The sequence below is a fragment of the Myxine glutinosa genome, chromosome 7 (genome assembly GCF_964187855.1).
Source record: "Myxine glutinosa chromosome 7, kmMyxGlut1.1, whole genome shotgun sequence".
Taxonomy (NCBI): domain Eukaryota; kingdom Metazoa; phylum Chordata; class Myxini; order Myxiniformes; family Myxinidae; genus Myxine; species Myxine glutinosa.
In genome coordinates this window covers 165904864-165927895 of record NC_136267.1, presented here as the reverse complement: position 1 = coordinate 165927895, position 23032 = coordinate 165904864, and the positions used below count along the sequence as shown (strand labels likewise).

Sequence of the window (23032 nt, the reverse complement as noted above, 5' to 3'; positions counted from 1 at the left end):
GTCATGTTGCAAGGTCCACCTTCGGTTGAGCTTCAACTTTCCGACAGATGGCCTCACATTATCCTCAAGCACCTTCTGGTACAATGAAGAATTCATAGTGGATTCTATGATGTTGAGCTGCCCAGGCCCTGATGCAGCAAAGCTGCCCCAAACCATAATATTTCCACCACCATGCTTTACAGTTGGTATCAGGTGCTTGTGGTCAAATCCTGTCTTTGCTTTTCGCCAAAGATGTCTTCTGGTACTGTGGCCATACAGCTCTACCTTTGACTCATCTGTCCAGAGCACATTGTTCCAGAAGTGCTTGTTTTTGCCTAGGTGTTCATTGGCAAACTTTAGTCTTGCCCTGATGTTCTTTCTGGACAGCAAAGGTTTCCTCCTGGCACACCTCCCATGTAGATCAAACTTGTGCAGCCTCTTTCTAATGGTAGACTTGTGCACTTTGACATCAACAGTGGCAAGAGCTACCTGTAGGTCCCATGATGACATTCTGGGATTCTTAGAGACTTCTTTCAGCATCTTGCGGTCTGCTCTCGGGCTGAACTTGCTGGGGCAGCCTGGCCTGAACAAGTTGGCAGTTGTTTGGAATCTTCTCCACTTGTAGATGATCTTCCGGACAGTCGAATGATTGATTTCAAATTGTTTGGAGATCTTTTGAAATCCCTTCCCAGACTCGTAGGCATCTATAATCTTCTTTCTGAAGGCCTCAGAGAGCTCTTTTGATCTAGGCATGGTGACGCCGCACACTTCAACAACAAAGAGCAAACCAAACTAAATGTCTGAGGTTTAAATAAGACAGGTTCCTCCAAGATCCTCTCTAACGATGTTCTAATCATTTGCACCTGAGCTGGTGCACCTGATTATAATTTTAGGTATTTGAAGTAGTGATAAATGTAGGGGTGTACTTACTTTTTCCACATGTGAAATTTGCATTTATGTTTATTTTAATTATACAATGGACTACAAAATGTAAATGTTTCATGATATTTGTTGTATTATATCACCTTTATCTATCAATATTGTTGAAATGAGGATCAAATAGCTGTATGTTGAAATATGTTGAAAAAGTCAAAACTTTACATGGGGTGTACTTACTTTTTCACGTGACAGTATATATATATATACACTCCATGACCAAAAGTATGTGGACACCCGAACATCACACATCTCATTCCAAAATCCTGGGCATGAATATGGAGTTCGTCCCCACCTTTGCTGCAATAACAGCCTCCACTCTTCTGGGAAGGTTTTCCACTCGATATTGGAACATTGCTGCGGGCATTTGCTTCCATTCAGCCACAAGAGCATTAGTGAGGTCGGGCACTGATGTTGGGCGATTAGGCCTGGCTCGCAGTCGGCGTTCCAATTCATCCCAAAGGTGTTTGATGGGGTTGAGGTCAGGGCTCTGTGCAGGCCAGTCAAGTTCTTCAAGACCGATCTTGACAAACCATTTCTGTGTGGACCTCGCTTTGTGCACGGGGGCATTGTCATGCTGAAATAGGAAAGAGCCTTCCCCAAACTGTTGACACAAAGTTGGAAGCACACAATTGTCTAGAATGTCATTGTGTGCTGTAGCATTAAGATTTCCATTCACTGGAACTAAGGGGCCTAGCCCGAAACATAAAAAAACAGCCCCAGACCATTATACCTCCTCCACCAAACTTTACAGTTGGCACTATGCATTCAGGCAGGTCGCGTTCTCCTGGCATCCACCAATGCCAGATTCGTCCGTCGGACTGCCAGATGGTGAAATGTGATTCATAACTCCAGAGAACGCGTTTCCACTGACCCAGAGTCCAATGGCGACGAGCTTTACACCACTCTAGCCGATGCTTGGTATTGCACATGGTGATCTTAGGCTTGTGTACGGCTGCTCTGCCATGGAAATCCATTTCATGAAGCTCCTGATGAACAGTTGCTGTGCTGACATTGCTTCCAGAGGCAGTTTGAAACTCGGTAGTGAGTGTTGCAACCGAGGACAGACGATTTTTACGTGCTACGCGGTTCAGCACGCGGCAGTTCCCTTCTGTGAGCTTGTGTGGCCGACCACTTCGTGGCTGAGCTGTTGTTGCTCCTCGATGCTTCCACTTCACAATAACAGCACTTACATTTGACAGGGGCAGCTCCAGCAGAGCAGAAATTTGACGAACTGCATTGTTGGAAACGTGGCATCCTATGACGGTGCCACGTTGAAAGTAACTGAGCTCTTCAGTACGGCCCATTCTACTGCCAATGTTTGTCTATGGAGATTGCATGGCTGTGTGCTTGATTTTATATACCTGTCAGCAATGGGTGTGGCTGAAATAGCCAGATCCACTAATTAGAAAGGGTGTCCGCATACTTTTGGTCATGTAGTGTGTGTGTGTGTGTGTATGTATATATATATATATATATATGTGTGTACATACTTGCATGAGTACCCACATTGTCGGGGGGGGGGGGGTGGAGGGAGGCCGAGGAGTGAGGAAGGGAGTGGAAGGGGGAGGGATGCAAGAGGTGAGCGGAGAGGGAGGGGAAAGATATACTACACATATACATCTTTTGGGGGGAGGGGGGGCTGGCTTGGACAGGCCCCTCCGTTTTGGGGGAGGGGAGGATGAGAAGGACAAAACATTTACCCGTGGAAAGAGTGCTTTAACCTCAGTGTTGCCCAGGTTAAAAAAAAGGAAATTGTAATACCCTCTTGTAATACCCTCTAACCTCAGGGTTGCGCAGGTAAAAAAAAGGATATTGTAATACCCTCTGCCACCATCACCAGGTGGCGCTACACTGTACACATTTACATAGAGAATTCACGCCCCTCTTCCGTTCCCCCTCACCCCCGCAAGCCTATGTTACCCCCCAGCCAAAGTTGCATTTGTATTTGTACACCGATTAAAGTATATAAGTGTTTATAGCTGCAGTACCCGGCGTTGCTCAAGAGAAAAAGACACTAACATCTATCTATAATTCCAGTAATCTCTGTGTGTATGTTTGTATGTTTGTATGTTTGTATGTATGTATGTATGTTTGTCTGTGACCGCTGTTTCTCGACAACCACGGGTCCGATATACTTGCAACTTGCCAGGTATATTGCTGGGGACCCGAGGATGTGCCTTTTCAAGGTTTGAAATTAATCGGACAAGTAGTTACCGAGCTATGGCGATTTCTTTACCAAACACCGCAAGCCGTTCGCTTTGGACCAAACCATTGCATGTAAATAGAGGGGGGGGTTCTGTGGTCGTTGCGAATGGACCAAACCATTCATGTAAATAGAGGGGGGGGGGGGGGTTCTGTGGTCGTTACTGCCACGTGGTTTCAAAGTTTTTTTTTGTTGTTGTTGTTTGCACGCATGTTTTTTTGCACCCACGTACGGGCACGCCCTAGGATGTTTACACACACACACCCCTACACAAATTTTTTTTTTTTTTTTTTTTTGGCAAGGAACGGGCACCCACGTACGGGCACGTCCTAGCTTATATATAGTACGGGCATGCCCTAGTATTTCAAATGAGAGCAAATAGAATGGAAAAGCAATTACATCCAAATCAGAATCGACCACAAATGTCAAATCAGCATTTCACCTTTCCGTTGAATATATGCTGCTGAATGTGCCGTTCATCACGTTTCTGAGTCAAGTGTGATTCCGATCAGGAAGAAGAAGAAGCCTTACTACCAACTTCGTACACTTCCGGAAATTGTTTGATTTATTTGTGTTCAAATGTCTGGTGATTGTTTTGTATTTATTTATGCGAATGTGTACTTGTATATAACTGTCATTAATCAAAAAGGCTTAGGCACTATCGAGTGATTTATTTATTAATTTATTTATTTTTAATTCCCAAAAAACGAACGTTTTTTTTTTTGGCCAAAAACACTCCCAGTCACTCATTGATGAACCTCTGAAAGTTTGATGAAGATCCGTTCAGCCATCTCTGAGAAAAATGGCGACACACACACACACACACACACACACACACACACACACACACACACACACACACACACACACACACACACACACACACACACACACACACCAACAGCTCTCTAATATAGTAGATATATATCAGTGCCTATGGAAAGTATCCATACCCCTTCACTTTTTTCACATTTTCTTGTGTTGCAGCCTGAATTTAAAATGGATTAAATTGAGATTTTCTGTCACTGATCTACACATAATACCCCATAATGTTGAAGTGGAATTTTTCTTTTAAAAATTTGTACAAAATAATTAAATTGAAACAAAGAAATATCTCATTTACATGAGTATTCAACCCCAAGTCAATACTTCACAGAAGCATATTTGGCAGCGATTACAGCTTCGTGCCTTCTTGAGTATGTCTGTAGTAGCTTAGCACATCTGGAATTTGGGATTTTCTCACATTTTTTCTTGCAGATTTCCTCAAGCTTTGTCAAGTTGAATGGGGAGCATCAGTGAACAGCAATTTTCAAGTCTTTCCACAGATTAATCAATGGGATTCAAGTCTGGGCTTTGGCTGGGCCACTCAAGGACTTTCACGTTCTTGTTCTGAAGCCATTCCAGTGTTGCTTTAGCTCTATGCTTGGGGTCATTGTTCTGTTGGAACGTAAATCTTCGCCACAGTCTGAGGCCTTTTGCACTCTGAAGCAGGTTCTCTTCAAGGATTTGCCTGTATTTGATTCCATTCATTGTTCCCTCTATCCTTACAAGTTTCCCAGTCACTGCTTCTGAAAATCATCCCCATAGCATAATGTTGCCACCACCATGCTTCAAGGAAGGGATGGTGTTAGATGGGTGATGAGCTGTGCTCGGTTTCCACCAGACGTAGCGCTTCATATTGAGGCCAAAGAGTTCAATTTTCGTCTCATCAGACCACAGATTATTTTGCCTCATGCTCTCAGAGTGTTTCATGTGCCTTTTTGCAAACTCCAGGTGTGCTGTCATGTGTCTTTTTCTCAGGAGTGGCTTCCATCTGGCCACTTTCCCATAAAGCCTAGATTTGTGTAGTGCTGCAGAGAATGTTGTCCTTCCGGCTGGTTCTCCCATCTCAGCCAAGGAACTCTGTAGTTGTCAGAGTGGTCATTGGGTTCTTGGTCACCTCCCAGGTCAAGGTCCTTCTTGCTTGGTTGCTTAGTTTGGTCAGGTGGCCAGCTCTAGGAAGAGTCTGGGTAGTTCCATATTCTTCCTATTTCGTAATGATGGAGCTCACTGTGCTCTTCGGAACTTTCAACACTAGAAATTGTTTTATACGCTTCCCCAGATCAATGCCTCCCCAAAATTCTATATTGGAGTTCTATAAACAGTTCCTTGGGCTTCATGGTGGAGTTTCTGCTCTGACATGCACTGTCAACTGTGGGACATTATATAGAAAGGTGTGTTTCTTTCTAAATCATGTCCAATCAACTGAATTGGCCACTGGTGGACTCAATTCAAGTTGTCGAGACGTCTCAATGATGATCAAAGGAAATTGGATGCACTTGAGCTCAATTTGGAGTGTCATAGCAAATGGGTTGAATACTTATTGACCCGAGACATTTCAGCTTTTAATTTTTAATTATTTTGCAAAAAATTCTGAAGAAAAAAAACAAACTTTGTCATTAAGGGGTTTTTTGTGTAGACCGGTGACAAAAACTATCAATTTAATCCATTTTAAATCCAGGCCGTAATACAACAAAACGTGAAAAAGTCAAGGGGTGTGAATACTTTTGGAAGGTACTCTATATGTATAAAATCTGTCAGAATATCGTCTAAATAGAAAACTCATTATCGTCCATATAAAATTCCATTCACCTCATGTGCACCAATCAGCAATGTCCTCAGGACTGAGGGCCATTACCCAAAATGCACTGACTTGATTTTCAAAAACTACAGTCTCAATACTTGTCTTTTCACCGTGTCCCTTCGTGACAGCTAATCGATTAATGTTGTGCAATTTATAACCGTTGCGTACCAGTCCTAAAATGTAATCATAATCTCCTGCAGACAAGTTCACCCACCTTGCCCACAACTCACGATAGTACTGATGACCCAAAAGTGTGTTCCGCATTTATTAAATTATTATGGTTTTCTGCCAATGATGTGAGAAAGTTTTTCTTTTTCTTTTTAGACCCCCGCAACAACATCTTGTGCAACAGATCGACTCAATTTTTTCCTTTCGCGCAGAAAATTGCAGGTGCTTGGATTTTATCAAAGAAAATCTTTTTCAATGCATACCTGTTGCTGTATTGATAATGCTTTGGTTAACTAGGACCCGGTTATAGGGAAGTAGGATTGTAACATAAACTTGTTTTTAAAGGGTACCTATCATGTGACAATATGATGATTTGATGAGTACTTTTTGAAAATTTGAAAAAGCAATTCAGCAACTACAGACTTGGCATTTAATATGGAATATTTTTTTTTTCTTGACTTGGGTTTACTTTCTGAACTCGGTATATCAATCTGGTGAGTTTCTTTTATGCTTCGGTGATTTCTTTGTTAAAAGAACCATGTCACTGATTGTCTGTCGCAGCAAGAAGTCAATAACAGAATTATATCACAGGTGGCGTGACAAAATGTACGGACAGGTGCATTTGACGATTGGCTTCACAATCGGGTATATAAGGGTTGTTGCGTTCTGTATTAGTGGAAAACAACTGCTGCAGCTGCACGTCTACAAAAGTTATTGCCGCTTCCCCTGGAGATGGTCCGTCAACTCGACAATGATGTTTGTCATTTAGTGGTGGCTTTACGAAATTCCGGCATGAAACAGCGTGCTATTGCTCGGCAGTATGGCATCACTCAAGGTCAGGTGTCAAATATCCTGAAACGAAATGCTCAGAGGGGTGTCCCTACTCCAATACCGAGGTCAGGACGTCCCCGCAGAACCACAAGGAGGGATGATCGCCAGCTGCACCGGTTAGTCCGCAATGGCCGTACCAAGTCAGCTAATCGGCTTAGGGCTGAGTTGCAGCAACTGACAAATGTGCCTGTATCCAGAAGGCTAGTCAACCAACGACTGGTTCAAGCAGGCTATCGTGCCAGGCGTCCCCTGAGAAAGCCACCTCTGACCAGACAACACCGCCAGCGCCGATTGCAGTGGGCCAGAGAGCACCGTCAATGGCAGCCAGGACACTGGAATCACGTGATCTTCAGTGACAAGTCTAGATTTCTGGTCTATCGTCAATATGGCCGCGTCTGAGTGCGCAGACAAGTGAATGAAGCCTACAACGAAGATTGTATAGTGCCAAGAGTCCAAGCTGGAGGTGGTAGGGTTACCGTTTGGGCTGCTTTTCATGCAGGGGGCAAAACTGACCTGGTTGTTCTGAATGGAAACCTGAACCAGTTCCAGCACAGGGCCATTCTGGAAGAAACATTGCTTCCATTTGTTCGTGCAGCCTTTCGAGGAAACTTTGTCTTCCAAGATGACAATGCACGGCCTCATCATGCTCACATGATCCAACACTTTCTTGCTGACCGTGGTGAAGAGCATATGGAGTGGCCTGCCATGTCCCCGGATATGAATCCGATAGAGAACTTGTGGGCTGAATTAACGCGTCAAATCGACAAAAGACCACCGCTCGGTGGTCTTTCCATCTTCTACCGACTCCTCTCTGGCCTTGCCCCCCCAGCTCTCTCTGGGCTCTGTACCGCAAATATTCCTACAGGTCGCACAAGATCTGCCTGCAACCCTCTTATGGTCAAACTGCCAAAATCTAGACTCTCTGCTCACCTTCACTCCTTCTTTCCTCTTTTCTCCCACCTCTGGAACAAACTCCCTCACTCTATTCAATCCCACTCCACCCTCCAGGTCTTTAAAACAGCTGTTCACCACCATCTCTTATCTTCTCCCATCCAAAACCTTGATCTTTTCTACCCCCGCTAATTTCACCCCAATTCCAATTTCTTGAAATACCAACTTCTGTCCTGGAAGTCCTTGGTGTCCTTGTGTTTTATACTTCTCCCTCCACCCCCCCCCCCCTTCCCACGCCTCCTCCCCCCAAGCCCTCTCCCTTCCACACATCTCCCTGCTCTCAAATGTTGTGTTTGTGTGCTTCCCCTTCTCTCCCCATCTTGTTTTCCGCTCCCTCTTTTTATATATTTTGTTTGTCTGGTTGATTTGTTTGTGAAGTAAATGTTAGCTCTTTCACGAGCCTCGATTCAGTATACAAAAAAAAAAAAAAAAAAAAAAAAAAAAAACTTGGACCGGCAGCCTGCCTCTGTGCGTCAATTGCAGCAGGCTATTGTAACTGCATGGCAAGCGATTCCTGTCCAAACCTTGGCAAATCCGTGAAAAGCATGCCTCAACGTGTACGTGCTCTCCTGAATGCTCGTGGGGGGTTACACGAAGTACTGAACTGTAATTTTTCTGTCCGTAATCCCAGTCGTAATTTAACTTTTGTTTTTGTTAAAAAAATAAAGAGATACTTCTGGAAAACGCACAGAAGTTTAACACAGTACTGTCTGTGAATCGAGTTCGATATCAGTTTGCATTACTTTCAAGGATCAATTTATTTGCTTCAAAATGTCAAATGTGGTTTTTGTTTCTTTTAAAGGTCACATGAACAAAATCTCGAATAATTTCAACATAATTCCAATGAACTTTTGGTTCTAAGTCATCTTGAAAAGTAAGTTCACCCCCACAAAAAAAAAATTCCATATTAAATGCCAAGTCTGTATATACTGGTACACATCATTATCTTCAAAATCTTTGAGATACATTTTAGCCTGTTGGTGTTTTGGGGTAGCAACACTGGTTTGTTAATTTTTTTGCCATTGTCTTCTTCTTCCCTCCTGCAGCGCTCAATGGTTCGATACAAGTCAGGAGTGGTTCTTAAGTCAGTGGCTCAGATCTTGGCTGATCCTGTAGGCCACAGTGCCCTGAAAGTGGCTAAACCTAGCCGCAAACTACGAGCACACTATCCTCTTGCTGTTTCGTCAGAGTCAGAGGATTCTGAGTTTGATGAGTGCTGTATCATGCCATTCTGTGAGCCAAGCAAACGTGTAAATGAAGGCAATGAAAGAGATCCATGGGATTCGTACTTGGTGAAACCGTTACCTGAACTAAAACAGTCAGTGAACACAGCATTTAATCTGAAGGATCCAAAACAGCACCTAGCCAATTCCAGCAGTGTAATTACAACACCTCTTGAAGTTTGTGACAATAGCAACGAGGATGTTGAGAACATGAAGCATTGCAGTCTCGAAACACTTGAACTGAATGATTGCCAAAGTGATCTTGAAAAACTGGCTTCACCATGTTTAACAAATGCACCACTGACAACTATTGGTCGTACATCCGGAAGCAATTACAACAAGGAAAAAGAAAGCGTGTTGCAAAACAGAAAATGTCCAACTATTCCACCCATTTCCTGCTTAAAGTTTTCTAGCGACTGCAGTCATCATCAGGAAAAGCACCATGATGCGCTTGCCCAAGTAATTGATAATGTCGAGGGTCAATTTGAAGATCTGGATGGAAATCCCAGACAACTGACGCGCTGCATTGAAGACGTTGATGCGATGAAGTCAAATAAGAAGCAGTCAACCAAACCCATGCCTTGTTCAATAAATCGTGTGGAAAACATACTCACCCAGCACGATAAGAGGGGCGCACTGATGTCTGTTGAACATTTTGATGACCAATCTCAGTTGAGCATCACTGGAACCGCTGCTGGACAGCACCCACTCGCGGTCGAATCGCAGCAATCTGCGGGCCGAGGCATCACGTCAAATCAGTCTAAATTGGCACACATCAAGAGTGAAAGGTCATTGACAAGACAAGTATTGCAAAATCTGTTTTCACGACCCTTGAAGAGCCCACGACTAGGAGTTCAACGTTCATCTCAAGGACAATACTCAAAAGGCACAGATGATGCACCGCAAAATAAGGACATGGCAAACTCGGGAGTCATACCTGCAGGTTCTTTAGATGAAAGCTCTTCTGGTGTCAAAAAGCCTTTCAAAAAAACGTTACGATATTTGAAACCGAGACAACTGAAACAGCCAGAAACGGTCTCCCTGTCAAAACGCTCTTGTATACTTTCAAGTCCGAATGTTGGAACACCAGTCGTTGTCCACGAAAATCAAGAACCAGAGTCATGTGACAGTGTTCCAAATGAAAACACCGACTGGACCTTGAGGGGTATGGAGTGCCCATACTACATCACAAAGGCCGACTCTACGGACGTAATTTCACTGAGGGCTAAGCGGGATAATGTGGGTCAGAGTGCGACATCAAATAAGTTGAAGATACAAAAATCATCGGCAGGGGAATCAAAATTCAGGGATAATGCTGTGGATGTTCAGGCTGATGATAACAATTACGATGTTGTCTCTGCAGACAAGAATAATAAGGTAAAGATGGGAACTACATTGCAAAACAAAGAACTGGATCAAGTAGACGGTCTAAGAAACTTGAAAAATGAAGAAAGTGCACTATCATGTCAGGTTCCGTCAACTCCTTGTACAAAGTATGGTACAGAGAGGCTAGAATCTATAGAAAGTCTACAAAACCTTGCAGATGTTGGCAAGGACGCCATGGGAAAAAGCAAACGTAAAATTTTCTGGCATGGCAAACACACTGAAGGCCATTGGTGGGTACCGCCGAGGTCACCAGGAGCTGTGTTGCGTCAAAAGCTGGGCGCTGCCATGTCTGGCTTTTCCTTGCGCAGACATCGGACAGAGAACTGGCATAAAGATATACAACGGTAACAACGATTTATTTCTGTGAACATTCGATTACTTTAACCGATACATCCAATGACAATTTTCCTTGTTTGGAAAAATTGTTTTGCAATTCACCATGTTATCCTGTACAGTTTATTTTGATACCTATTGTGAGAATATTGCTCATGTCGTAATGAGTATCATTTTATTGTTGACTAGCTGGGGTACCTGACATTGCCCTTTGCTATTCTAATCCTGTTGACATTTTGATTTACTTATATTGTTTGTGGGGGCCTAAAACACTTCCCTATGCCTATGATGGAATGGGGTTGGGGATTATTTAATATTACCTTTCATGTAGCTACAAAGGCTTAGGCATAATAGAGCGATTTTTTTTTCAAAGAAATCCCCACAAATTCAACTTTTTAGAGGGCAGGGAAAGAGCAGAGGGTGCAAGACCAGAAAGGAGGCGGTAGAAGACAGAGAGACCACTGACCTGTCTGCAATAGGAAAGTGATAGGCCCATAGACTCATCTTTGCCTCGGGCAAACCTCGGGCAAATTATAGGGCAAAAAGAGCAGAAGCAGGATGTGCAAGAGCAGCAGTGCAGGTTTTTAGGACACATTAGGTGATGCTGTCCAGCCCAGTAGCAGAGTCAGAGACCTCTCCATCTTATCAGGTGCAAAAGTCAGAGTCTAGGAGTGGTTAGGTATGATAGAGAAGGGTGGGTACTGAGAGTGAGGGGATGGGGACACAATATTTGGAAGCAAACACAGAAATGAGGCATTTGGCCTTCTTATGAGCGGAGTCAGCTGTGATGCCATTTGAGGAGAGAGAACGGATGGAGGAACAGCCTACTCTAGAGGCAACTTCACAAAGCCCCACTAGGTTTTGGAGGAGGGAGACAAGTTTTGAGATAGGAAAGTTTTGAAAATTTGAAAAATTTGAAAATTATTGAGATAGGAAAGTTGCGTTTTGCCTCTTCTCATCGGTAGACACACACTTATTGCGGGCTTTGTGGAATGAGCTGAGATTGCCTTCAGTCGGTTGAGCTGAGACTCCTCTCCATGTCCCCGCCCATGTCCACATGTTCTTCCCGCCCGTGTCCATGCATTCTTCCCTCCCCCCCCCCCCCCCACGCGTGTCCACGTGTTCTTCCCTCCCCCGCCCATGTCCACATGTTCTTCCCTCCCCTGTCCATGTCCACTTGTTCTTCCCTCCCCTGCCCATGTCCACGTGTTCTTCCCTCCCCCGCCCGTGTCCACGTGTTCTTCCCTCCCCCACCCGTGTCCACGTGTTCTTCCCTCCCTCACCCGTGTCCGCGTGTTCTTCCCTCCCCCGCCCATGTCCACGTGTTCTTCCCTCCCCGCCTGTGTCCACGTGTTCTTCCTTCCCCCGCCCGTGTCCACGTGTTCTTCCCTCCCCCACCCATGTCCACGTGTTCTTCCCTCCCCGCCCAAGTCCACGTGTTCAGCCTTTTGAACAGGAAGAAAAAAAGCGAGTTGTCGTAAACATGAATTACAACATGGCAGGGGGGTTTAAACATTTTAAAAGCAAAACCACCGGTTGAACACGTGAACTTGACCTGAGCCTCGTCGTGGTGGTGAGGTTGCTATTTTTATCAAAAACTCTCTTCCTCACTCTCCTTGCACTGCCCTCTCCCCACCACACCCCCAGGAGTACCTTTAGCTATGGCTTCCCCTCCGCTCCTAACTTTTGTTCATATGTGTTCTGTACCGTCCACCAAACAGTGATGACTCCATCTACATATCCCTGTCTGATAAAATGGATCAACTTCTATCCACTCATCCAAACTCTCTCTTCCTCATATGTGGCGACTTCAACTGTCATCATGCAAGCTGGCTAGGTGTGGGTACCTCTTACACCAGCCATGGCACCTCAGCAAAGGACTTCTGCGACTCATTGGGACTGACACAATCTGTTAATTTCTCAACCTGGATCTCAGCCAACGGTACTGTTGTGGAAAACCAATCAGGTCCACACAACTTTAGTCCAACTTGTGGTTTAATTCCATTTAGATCATGACATCATCCTGTAATGCAGGAAATGCAATAAGTATACGATGTGGCATCACATGGGACCATTCATAACATTCAATGCAAGCAAGCTGAATATTCTATGCTGGCGTACCGTTAGCGAGTCTACCAGATGTAACGTGTCACAGGAGAAGTCTCGGAGCACCGTCCGCAGCAGCGGGTCTTATAGTCACGCCCCTAGCTGTGTCAACGAGCAGCGAGCATCACCCCGGGTTCAGTACGAATATGATTTCACTACATTCTCCCCCCCGTCAGAATTATACGGCGGTGCGGCTAGAAGCGAGCGAGCGTCAGCATGAACAGGGTGCGGAACATCAGTCGACCCAACCGTATCGGGCCGGGCGGCGAATTTCTCTGCCAGCACACGTCCGAAATTCCCCGGGTACGGCATCACGTATCCCTGTGTCCCCGGCGTCGGAGGCGCCATCAGGGTCGGGTGACGAAGGGGGTAACTCCAAGTCGTCGGGCCCAGGTAGACCCGGCGAGGGGAGAGTCGGTAGACTTTCGGCGATGGGAGCGTCGGGAGAGGCCATAGTCTCATAGATGGGTTCAGTCGGTCCGTCCGATTCCCTACTCAGGTCGGCGACCCCGCAAGGGGCAAGGTGACGGACGGAGACAGTAGTCTCACGGCCATCAGCCGTCATCACACGAGCATGCTCAGGATTAGCCTGGAGAATCTGCACTTTGTCCACTAGGGGGTCGTACTTGCTCGCGCGAACCGCCTGTTTAAGGTAGGCCGGCCCGGGCCCAGCGAGCCAACTGGGCAAAGACCGTATACACCCCGTGCTCCTGGGGTGGTGGAAAAGTCGCTCGTGGGGAGTTTGGTTGGTTGCCGTACACAGGAGAGCCCTGATCGAGTTCAACGCCGCAGGTAGCGACCAAGCCCATTTATCGAGGCCCGGCCGAGGGTCCGGAGGTTGAGCATGACGGCCCTCCGGATAATCCCGTTGAAGCGTTCGATCTGCCCATTAGCCTGGGGTCTGTACGGCGTGGTGTAACTAGAAGCAATGTTATTTTGGAGCAGATAGCCGCGCACCTCCTGAGACAAGAAGACCGCACCCCGGTCGGTATGGACATAGGCCGGGTACCCGAACATTGAGAACAAGTTCTGTAAGCATCGCATCACTGTGGCAGCAGTCATGTCCGCGCACGTATAAGCAAAGGGGAATCGCGAGTACTCATCGACGATAGTGAGCAGATAGCGAGAGCCGCTCGACACCGGCAATGGGCCCTTGAAATCCATCGCCAAGCGTTCCCACGGTCGCGTAGCCTGAACCAGAGTCCCCATGGGAGGGTTATAGAAACGCGGTTTGATTTCCGCGCAGATAGCGCAGTCGCGACAGATACGGCGGATATCGTCAATCGAGTATGGGAGATTGCCACGCCGCACAAAATGAGCGAAACGCGTTACGCCGGGATGGCCCGCAGTGGCATGCAGCACACGTAGGCCCTCCAAAGAGGTGATACCCGCGCATGTAGCCGGTCGTGATAAGGCATCGGCGGCCCGGTTATCCTTCCCCGGGCGATATTTGATGGTGTAACAGAAGTCGGCGAGTTCGATACGCCAGCGAGTGATTTTCTCATTCTTAATGCGCTGGGCGTGTAAGGTGTCATACATGAACGCCACGCTTTGCTGGTCCGTGATGATTTGGAAGCACCGCCCGAGTAAGTACGGGCGCCATCGCCGAATAGACTCGACGATCGCATACGCTTCCTTTTCGATGGACGAGTGTCTCCGCTCAGCGGTGGTAAGAGTCCGTGAAAAGAAAGCCACGGGACGCCCCCCTTGGGAGAGGGTCGCCGCGATGGCCTGATCCGAGGCGTCACTTTCGAGGACGAAAGATCCGCTCTCGTCGATTGTCGCCACGGCGGCTCGGGCGATGTCGGCCTTAAGGCCTTCAAAGGCCGCCAATGCGGCCGGACTCAGTGGGAAGGTGTCGCAGGCCACGAGGGGGCGAAGTTTCGCGGAGAAATTTTGCACCCATTTGGAGTAATGGGCGAATAGCCCGAGGTCGCGCTTCAGGGACGCCCGATCACAGGGAGGGGCCATGTCGAGCAAAGGTCGCAGACGCTCCTTATCCGGAGTGACAGAGCCATGGGTCACGGTGTACCCCAGAAGATCTATCGTGCGTAGGGAGTATTGGCACTTATCCTCGTTCATAGTTAAGTGATACCTCTGCGCGACCTCAAGGAAGCGCTTCAGATTAGCACCATGGTGCCCTTGGTCATATCCACAAACCGTAAGACTATCGAGGTAGACGAAAACATCGGTTAAGTGCTCCCGCGCAATGAGGTCATCCATGGCCCTCTGGAAACAAGAGACCCCGTTCGTTACCCCAAAAGGCAATCGCGTAAATTGGTACAACTGCTGCCCCGACTCAAAAGCGGTATAGATACGATCCGCCCTAGAGATAGGGATCTGGTGGTACGCACTACGGAGATCGAGAGTGCTATAGACCGAATACTGGGACACCTGTTGCACCAGCGCGTCCATCCCCGGAAGGGGGTAGGCATCCAGCTGTGTAAAGCGGTTAATCGTTTGGGAATAGTCGATTACCATGCGTCTGCGGTGGGCCTCGCTGCGCACCACCAAGACCTGGGCGCGCCACGGCGACCTGCTAGGTTCTATGATGCCGTCTTTGAAGAGCTGAGCCGTGTCGTCCGCAATGAATTGCATGTCTGCGCGAGAGTAGCGCCGTGATTTCACCGCGACAGGGGTACAGTCGGAGGTTAGATTGGGGAACAGCGAAAGCGGCTGGATGTCCATTTTCGCTAGGGCGCACACCGCAAGCGCGTCGTCCGCCCCCACAACAAGCGTGTCAGGCCCACCAAACTCCATTACCAGACGTCCATGCAGTTTAAGAAAATCGTGTCCTAACAGAATATCAGCACATAAAGCGGGTAAAACCATAAGGTGTACATCAGGAAAAACCCGTCCCTTTAGCACGAGTTTCAATCGGCATTCCCCCTTCGTGCTGAGTCGAAGCCCCTGGGAAGCCATGAAGATCCGTCTCGTAGACCTCCAGATCCGCCATCCATGCCTGAGCACAAGTCGCTGGTCGATAAAACTATCCGTAGACCCTGTATCCACCAAGGCCCGAACACAATGGCCTTCGACCATGAGGGGAATAAGGGCTTGAGCCAGGCCAGACGAGGCTGCTGGGAGTGGGACTGAACCCCCCGAATGGGTCAGACAAGCCTCGCGGGTGGATCCTATGCCAGCAGCAGTTTTGCGGTCGTGGCCGGAGTATGCGTTGTCCATGGGGAATCCATTAATGCCATCAGAGGGCTTTCCCAAGCATTCCGGTGTTTCGCGATTCAAAATCTGACAATTCTGACGGGAAAAGGCCTCCGTAGTATTTGAAAACGACTTTTGACACTTTTGGCAGGAAAAGGCCTCCGTAGTATTCGAAATCGCCTTTTTCCGGGGTGAGGGCCACCGTTAGCTCGTGGACGACACGAAGAGAACGTTCCGCTGGGGCTTGGCGAGGCTTCAAAGCCCCTTGCGTGGCCCGGAGTTTGGTCAAGGACACGTACTTCGTGCCCGATTGAGGATGAGACTGTGGTGGCTGTCCGGTGACGCCCGCCAAGGACGTCTGAGCGCCCAGGGGCCCGCAGAAAGGGGCCCTCCCCTTCGAAGACGGGTAAGGCGCCGGGTTTCGGGCTCGGCTCGCAGGCTCCGCAATGAGCCCATTCAAGGTCGCCGCGACCGCACGACCGCGACCGCGCGATTCAATGAGCCGCGAGCCGTGTGCCGTTTTCCTGCACACTTTCGCGTAATGCCCCTTTTGCGAGCACAAATGGCATATAGCGTCTCGTGCCGGACACACGGGCCGGGCATGACGTGGCCCCCCACAGAAAAAGCATGCGGCCCCGCGTAAGGCCTTGGGTCTGGCCGTAGCGGCAGCCGTGAGGACTGGGTCTTCCTCCGGAGCATCCCGGAGTTCCGCGAGCAGGTCCGCGTCCTCGGCGGTAGCACTCTCCGGCCGGGCGTGTAGTGTAGTGCCCACCAAGAGGCGCGTGCGATCATAGGTGTTCGATTGCATCCGCGCTTCGGTGTATACTTTCCCTTGCTCGAGTGCCGTAGCGAAGGTCAGGTCGGTCTTCTCTAGGAGCTTGAGCCTTAGTTCCTGGGAGGAGACCCCTGCAATAAAGGCATCTAAAAGAAGATCATCCTGAGACTGCGCGGGAGTCCGTGGCTCATTGATGCTGTCCAGCAAGAGCTGCCGGAGCTCCTGGGCGTAGTGGTCCATCGCCTCATTGGGTTGCTGACGTCGCGTTAGCAGCAAATATCGTGCATACACCGGGCTTTTTTCCTTTATGTACAGCCGTTTGAGCTCCGCGATCGAGAGGTCATACGTCGTGAATTGAGCGATGGAATTGTACACCTTGTAGTCGATTTTTGAATGAAGCGTTGCTAGCTTCGCGGCAGCCGTCGGCGTGGTCTCAGGCTCCTCGAAAGGATTCTCCAATGTTCTGAGCCAGTGCTTCAGTTGCAAGCCACCATCCGGGGCTTGCGGGTCGGCGCAGAATACGGCAACCGCCAGCGTCTTGTTGCCAGCCATGTCGGTAGATCTAAATGGAATTAAGTGTTGTGGAAAACCAATCAGGTCCACACAACTTTAGTCCAACTTGTGGTTTAATTCCATTTAGATCATGACATCATCCTGTAATGCAGGAAATGCAATAAGTATACGATGTGGCATCACATGGGACCATTCATAACATTCAATGCAAGCAAGCTGAATATTCTATGCTGGCGTACCGTTAGCGAGTCTACCAGATGTAACGTGTCACAGGAGAAGTCTCGGAGCACCGTCCGCAGTAGCGGGTCTTATAGTCACGCCCCTAGCGGTGTCAACGAGCAGCGAGCATCACCCCGGGTTCAGTACGAATATGATTTCACTACAGGTACATCATCTCTTCTAGACTTGCTTATGACCAACTTCCCTGCAAATGTCTGCTGCTCTTCTTCTGCTCCAATCGGTTTATCTGATATCATTTCCTCGTTAAAGTGGACATCTCTCTGGCCATTCTCAGAGAGCCTCCTCAGCGTCGACGAGTCTGGCATTCCACTCAGGCTGACTGGCACGGTCTTCAAGCAGCCATCAATCATCTGGACTGGTCTCCCATCTCTACTGCCTCTGACATCAATTCTTCCTGTGAATTCTTCCAAAGTAAATTGTTCTCTCTCATGCACAGATTTATCCCGTCTCGCCTTCAGTTGTCATACCCTTTCTCCCGTCCATGGTACACCGAATCTTGTGGTGAGGCAGTTGCCCTGAAACAACTTGCCTTCGCTTCCTGGAAGGCTAATCTAACTGAAGGTAATCTCAGTTCCTTTCACAAAGCTCAGAACAAGTGTGTCTCTACCCTCAGGAGAGCCAGGAAATAATATCTTTCTACTCTGAAGACTGAACTCTCAAACCTGTCTCCCTCCTCCAAATCCTGGTGGCGTCTGGTGTTTGTTCCCCTTCCATCGCCTCCCTTACCTCAAACGGCAAAACAGCTGACTCCGCACGTGACAAAGCAGAATGCCTCAACTCTGTGTTTGCCTTAAAATCTTATGTCCCAAACCCATCCTTCTCTGTACCCACCGTACCCAGTCGTACCCAGCTGCTCCTGGACTCTGTGTCCTTCTCTCCTGACAAGGTGGAGAAGTTTCTGTCAAACCTCGATTCTGATTCTGCAACTGGACCAGACGGCATCAGCCCACGGGTCCTAAAATCCTGCTCTGCTGCTCTTTCACACCCTCTCTCTGTTCTCGTCACCTTATCTTTTCCTCAAGGTCATCTGCCAGCATCTTGGAAATCGGCAAACATTACCGCTTTACACAAAAAAGGTGCAAAAACAGATCCTTGCAACTACAGACCAATCAGCCTGCTCCCAATCATCAGTAAGGTAATGGAATCCATCATCGCTTCTGATATTAAATCCTTCCTCTTCTCCAATGGCTTGATCTCTGATCATCAATTTGGATTCAGACCAGGTCATTCTACTCTGGACATGCTGCTTCTGCTGTCTCAACAATGGAAGGAGGCCCTCAACACCAAACAGGAAGGAGGCCCTCTCGTGCTTTCGATACGGTCTGGCACCCCGCTCTGCTCACCAAACTCTCCTCCTATGGTATCCATGGAAATTTTTGAGGGGTGGGGTGAGGGGAAGCATTGAAGGGTGGGGTAAGGGGAAGCATTGAGGGGTGGGGTGAGGGGAAGCATTGAGGAGTGGGTGAGGTGGAAGCATTGAGGGGTGTGTGAGGTGAAAGCATGAGGGGTGGGTGAGGTGGAATCATTGAGGGTGGAGTAAGGAGGGATGCAGAAAGGAGGATCATGAAGCCTTGTAGGGGTGAGGTGTGGGAGGGGGGGGGGGGGGGGAGCTAAGCCTGCAATCCTTCAATCTGTAAATAGCTGCTGCTAAGCAATTGAATAGTTAAATTTGAAAAAGAATACACTTAAAGGTAACAAGAGCAGCTGTCCTTTTAGTTCTACATTTACATTATAAATCACACTTTACATTGTCCAACTCAATAAGTAGAATGTGTAACTTTGCATGTAAGAAGTTGTAATTGAGCTCAAATGAATCCTCCCATGGCTGAATTTACAGGGAAACTTCACCCTCAGAGCTGAAGAACTCATTGACCAGATTGCCGATCAATTTTGCTACATTAAATTTGCACACACCTCCATTGCTGAAACCTCCTCCTTCACCTTCTGCTTGGTCGTATCAATCCACCAGCAGTGACTGCCCCAATGCCAGTGAGTTACATCATCAAAAATATAATGAGAAATAATTTAAAAAGTGAGTACCATGAGGAATTCCCACATTGCTAGGTTTTGCCATATACAATATAATCAGACGTTAAGCAGGTTTTAGAGAGTAGAATTGCTGAAGTAGTCTTGGTACACTCGATAGCTCTGCTATTATATTAAAAATGGACTTTTTGGTTATACCATAGATTAGGCAACCAGTGACTCGGCCATGGAGTTGTGCAGTATTAGATTGTCTATTGTTGATTCTGTTTGTAAAATGTGTAACAAGTTTCGGTTGTTTGCAAATGGTTTTAGTACATGGTATGATCAGTCGGATTTTAGTACATGGATCAGTCGGATCAGTCAAAAACAGTGTTGAGTAAGCTTTATGTTCGTAAGGATATTCAGGATCTGCATGAGAATTATGTGATAGCTCCGGCAGACAAGGCACCTTATAATTTTGTGGTGATTTGTAAAAAGTTTTACATGGAGGTTTTATTAAGGGACTTAGGTATCGATAGAGTTACTTTCGCTAGTACATGAAATAGCACATGTTCAATGTCAAAAGGTGAAGGTGGATGGAGGAAAACAACCTCCATCTACCTTTGGTGGTGGAATTTAAAAAGAAATTGGATCCAGATCTGAATCTTCACCGAAGTCGAATCAATTCATCCTCGTCACACACTCTACTTGTTCACCAAGTTTCATCAGAATCAGTCCACAACTTCCAGTCCACAACAACCACAAAATCAGTCCCCTGAAATATTGCACTATACATAGTTTTTGGTCCTACCTCTCAATGGTGAAGAATCACTTAAGTAATTCTAGTATCTGGATGTGGATCTTCACCAAAATCTATTTCAGACGCGCAATCCTCATCACACGCGCAAACACCTTCGGTGGTGGAGATAAAATAACAGAAAAGGTGAGATATCCTGCAATGTTGTGAGGTACACTTTGCAGTACCTGAAATAAGTTGGCTCAGTCGGTACAGGAAAATAAAAGGCCAAGAAGACCCAGAAGAACCTTCCCAAGGCAAGGCAAGCACTTGATGTTGCTCAGCTTATGCGATAGAAGAGAATCAAGTGAGCAGCTGACAAATGAAATGAGAGCAAGCCTGAACATAAATGTCTTGTCCAGCTCTGTGCACAGAAGGCCGACTGCAGCAGGCCTTCATGGCAGAGTTGCAGCAAAGTAACCACTCCTGAGACAACGGAATAAGGAGAAAAGACTGAAATTTGCAAGGCAACTGCAATATTTGGGGACTGAACAATGGAATCGGGTACTCTGGTCTGACGAGTTGAAGTTTGAACTTTTGAATTTAAGACACCAGTTCATACGCCGAAGAACTGGAGAATGTTACAACACGCAATGTTTGTGGCTTACTGTGAAACATGGGAGAGGCTCTGATTGGGGTTGTATCTGAGAATCAATGGGATGCTCAAAAAATAAAGTACAAGCAGATACTGCAGCACCATGCAGTTCCTAGTGGAAATCGTTTAATTGGAAGACAATTAATTTCCCATCTAGATAATGATCCAAAACACACTTCCAATGTAGTAAAACAGTATTTGTAGAACAATGTCACAGCTGATGTGCTCCAAGTATTAGAGTGGCCACCTGAGTCCAGACATGAATCTCATTGAGGCCATGAGGAATTACCTGGAAACAGAAAAGAACAATAGGAACCCAACTAACCTAACACAACTGTGGAATGTACTGCAGGATATTTGGCAAAATATCCCTGTAAGTGCTTCAGTGTTATGCAGGAAGCATGGGTAAAATCATATTTTCGAATGTTCGAGGCTCGCTGGTTGATGGCTTCTTGGCATTGTAAGGCCGAATTTATTGATAAGGAGATACAAGACAGATTACAAAGGAAATAACATAAAAAGGGCTTCAAGGGCTAAGCGGTTTTAGATACAAACATTAGGGAGGGAGGATAACAGATTTCTATACAAATATTGATGCATTATCCTATTACAATTAAATTATCTCACTCTTATGCTAATACATGCACTAGAGAAATAGCTATTTCTAAGGTATAGAATATTAACCCCTAGAAGCAATTTCTGCAACAAGCTTGTTCATAATCCATCACTATTGTTTTTTGTTCCCCGTGCTTTCATGACCCTTGAATGCTTCATAAAGATTCTCAAGGTGGCCAGCCTCACTTGGGTGATTGGAACCGGAACCATTCCAGCTCAAAGAACCAAGGATCTGCCAACTCGTCGACTCAGATGCATCAGAAAATGGTGAACGAAGTAACGTCTCCTGCAAGACGGCGAAAAACTTTGACCTGTACTCTAAAGTCACTCGCAACTTCTAGGAAGCTTCAAGGTAATCTCTGCTGCAAATTTTATTCTGCACAAACACCCATTCTTGTAGAATTACACAAGGTGTATATCAATTCAACACACACACACACACACACACACACACACACACACACACACACACACACACACACACACACACACACACACACACACACACACACACACACCTTTCTCTGTGAAATGAACCAAGATGGCATAAAGCGGCGTAATAGTTAGTTCAAGTACTGCTAAATGGAATGTTTATTTATTTATTTTTATTTTTTAAGTGCCAAAAAGTCGATTTGTGTTTTACAATGTTCAAGTATTTCATTCAAATGAAATAAAAAAGAGAAGATTTTAAAGGCTGTCGAAAAACAAAAAAGTTTTTTTTCCAGATGTTTACCGCCGTTGATGCACCGTCTTTTACACCACCTTATCTAACATGTTACATTAGTTATTAATGACTGTTGTTCATTGTGTCCTTTATTACGTCCTTATAAGCAGTAAGTTTCTCGTTTTGAATGATTTCCAATTTTGTTTGACTACCAGACAGGCAGAGTAAAAAATTACCTTACTCTCTGCTCATGTGCGCTCTCTCTCTGCTCACTCATCACTGCTCTGCTCATCACTGCGCTCATCACTGCTCTCTGCTCATGTGCGCTTGGGACGAGATTCCGTACATTTTGCCAATTTGAGAGAAAAAGTACTCCTAAACTGCAGGTTCTATTTCTGATTCATGTTTTGATTTGTGTTCAAATTATAACATTCAATTGAAATAAATTTATTTCTCGATCATAAACTGACATTTATGGATGGACGGACAGACGAAGTGACCCAATTGCATAACCGCGCTTTTCGCTTCATGCATGTGGAATATATATCGCTGTATTTTAACATTCATTACAAGGATATTAGTAGACAATGGAGTACATGGGATTTGTACCTGGGCCCCAAGCATCACAAATCATCAGTTCAAAGGTAATGCTAAACAGGCTAACCATTTAAAATGTAGTTTAGCCCTCAAAATGTTACAATGATAAATAGCTCAATGAAAAGTTATGTTTTATAAACCGAGTTGTTTTTTGCTTCAGTTGACAAAGTTTGTTTGCGTAAACGGGTTCTCCATATGTTTAAGGGTGTGTCATGTTATCTATTAGTGGGCGACTGTGTGACACTCATGTTCCTTCACAGGTAGGATTTTCACAGAGTACACATCCTTTCAGAAATAGTGTTAAGCTAGTTCTCTCGTCTGCTCATAATTACTTCAGGATATTGTCGTGTGACTACCCTCTGGTGAACACA

General features: G+C 46.4%; 1 protein-coding gene across 6 annotated transcripts in view; it reads left to right on the top strand.

Annotated features, from left to right (window-relative positions):
• LOC137413539 (striated muscle preferentially expressed protein kinase-like) overlaps positions 1-23032 on the top strand; it is a 170696-nt gene that overhangs the window by 131402 nt on the left and 16262 nt on the right. For all 6 annotated transcript variants that reach the window (XM_078782519.1, XM_078782518.1, XM_078782513.1 and 3 more), the window contains 4 exons: positions 6069-6134; positions 8741-10647; positions 19267-19418; positions 21564-21752. In XM_078782519.1, coding sequence (XP_078638645.1) covers positions 6069-6134; positions 8741-10647; positions 19267-19418; positions 21564-21752 — 2314 coding nt within the window. The remainder of the gene's footprint in view (positions 1-6068; positions 6135-8740; positions 10648-19266; positions 19419-21563; positions 21753-23032) is intronic.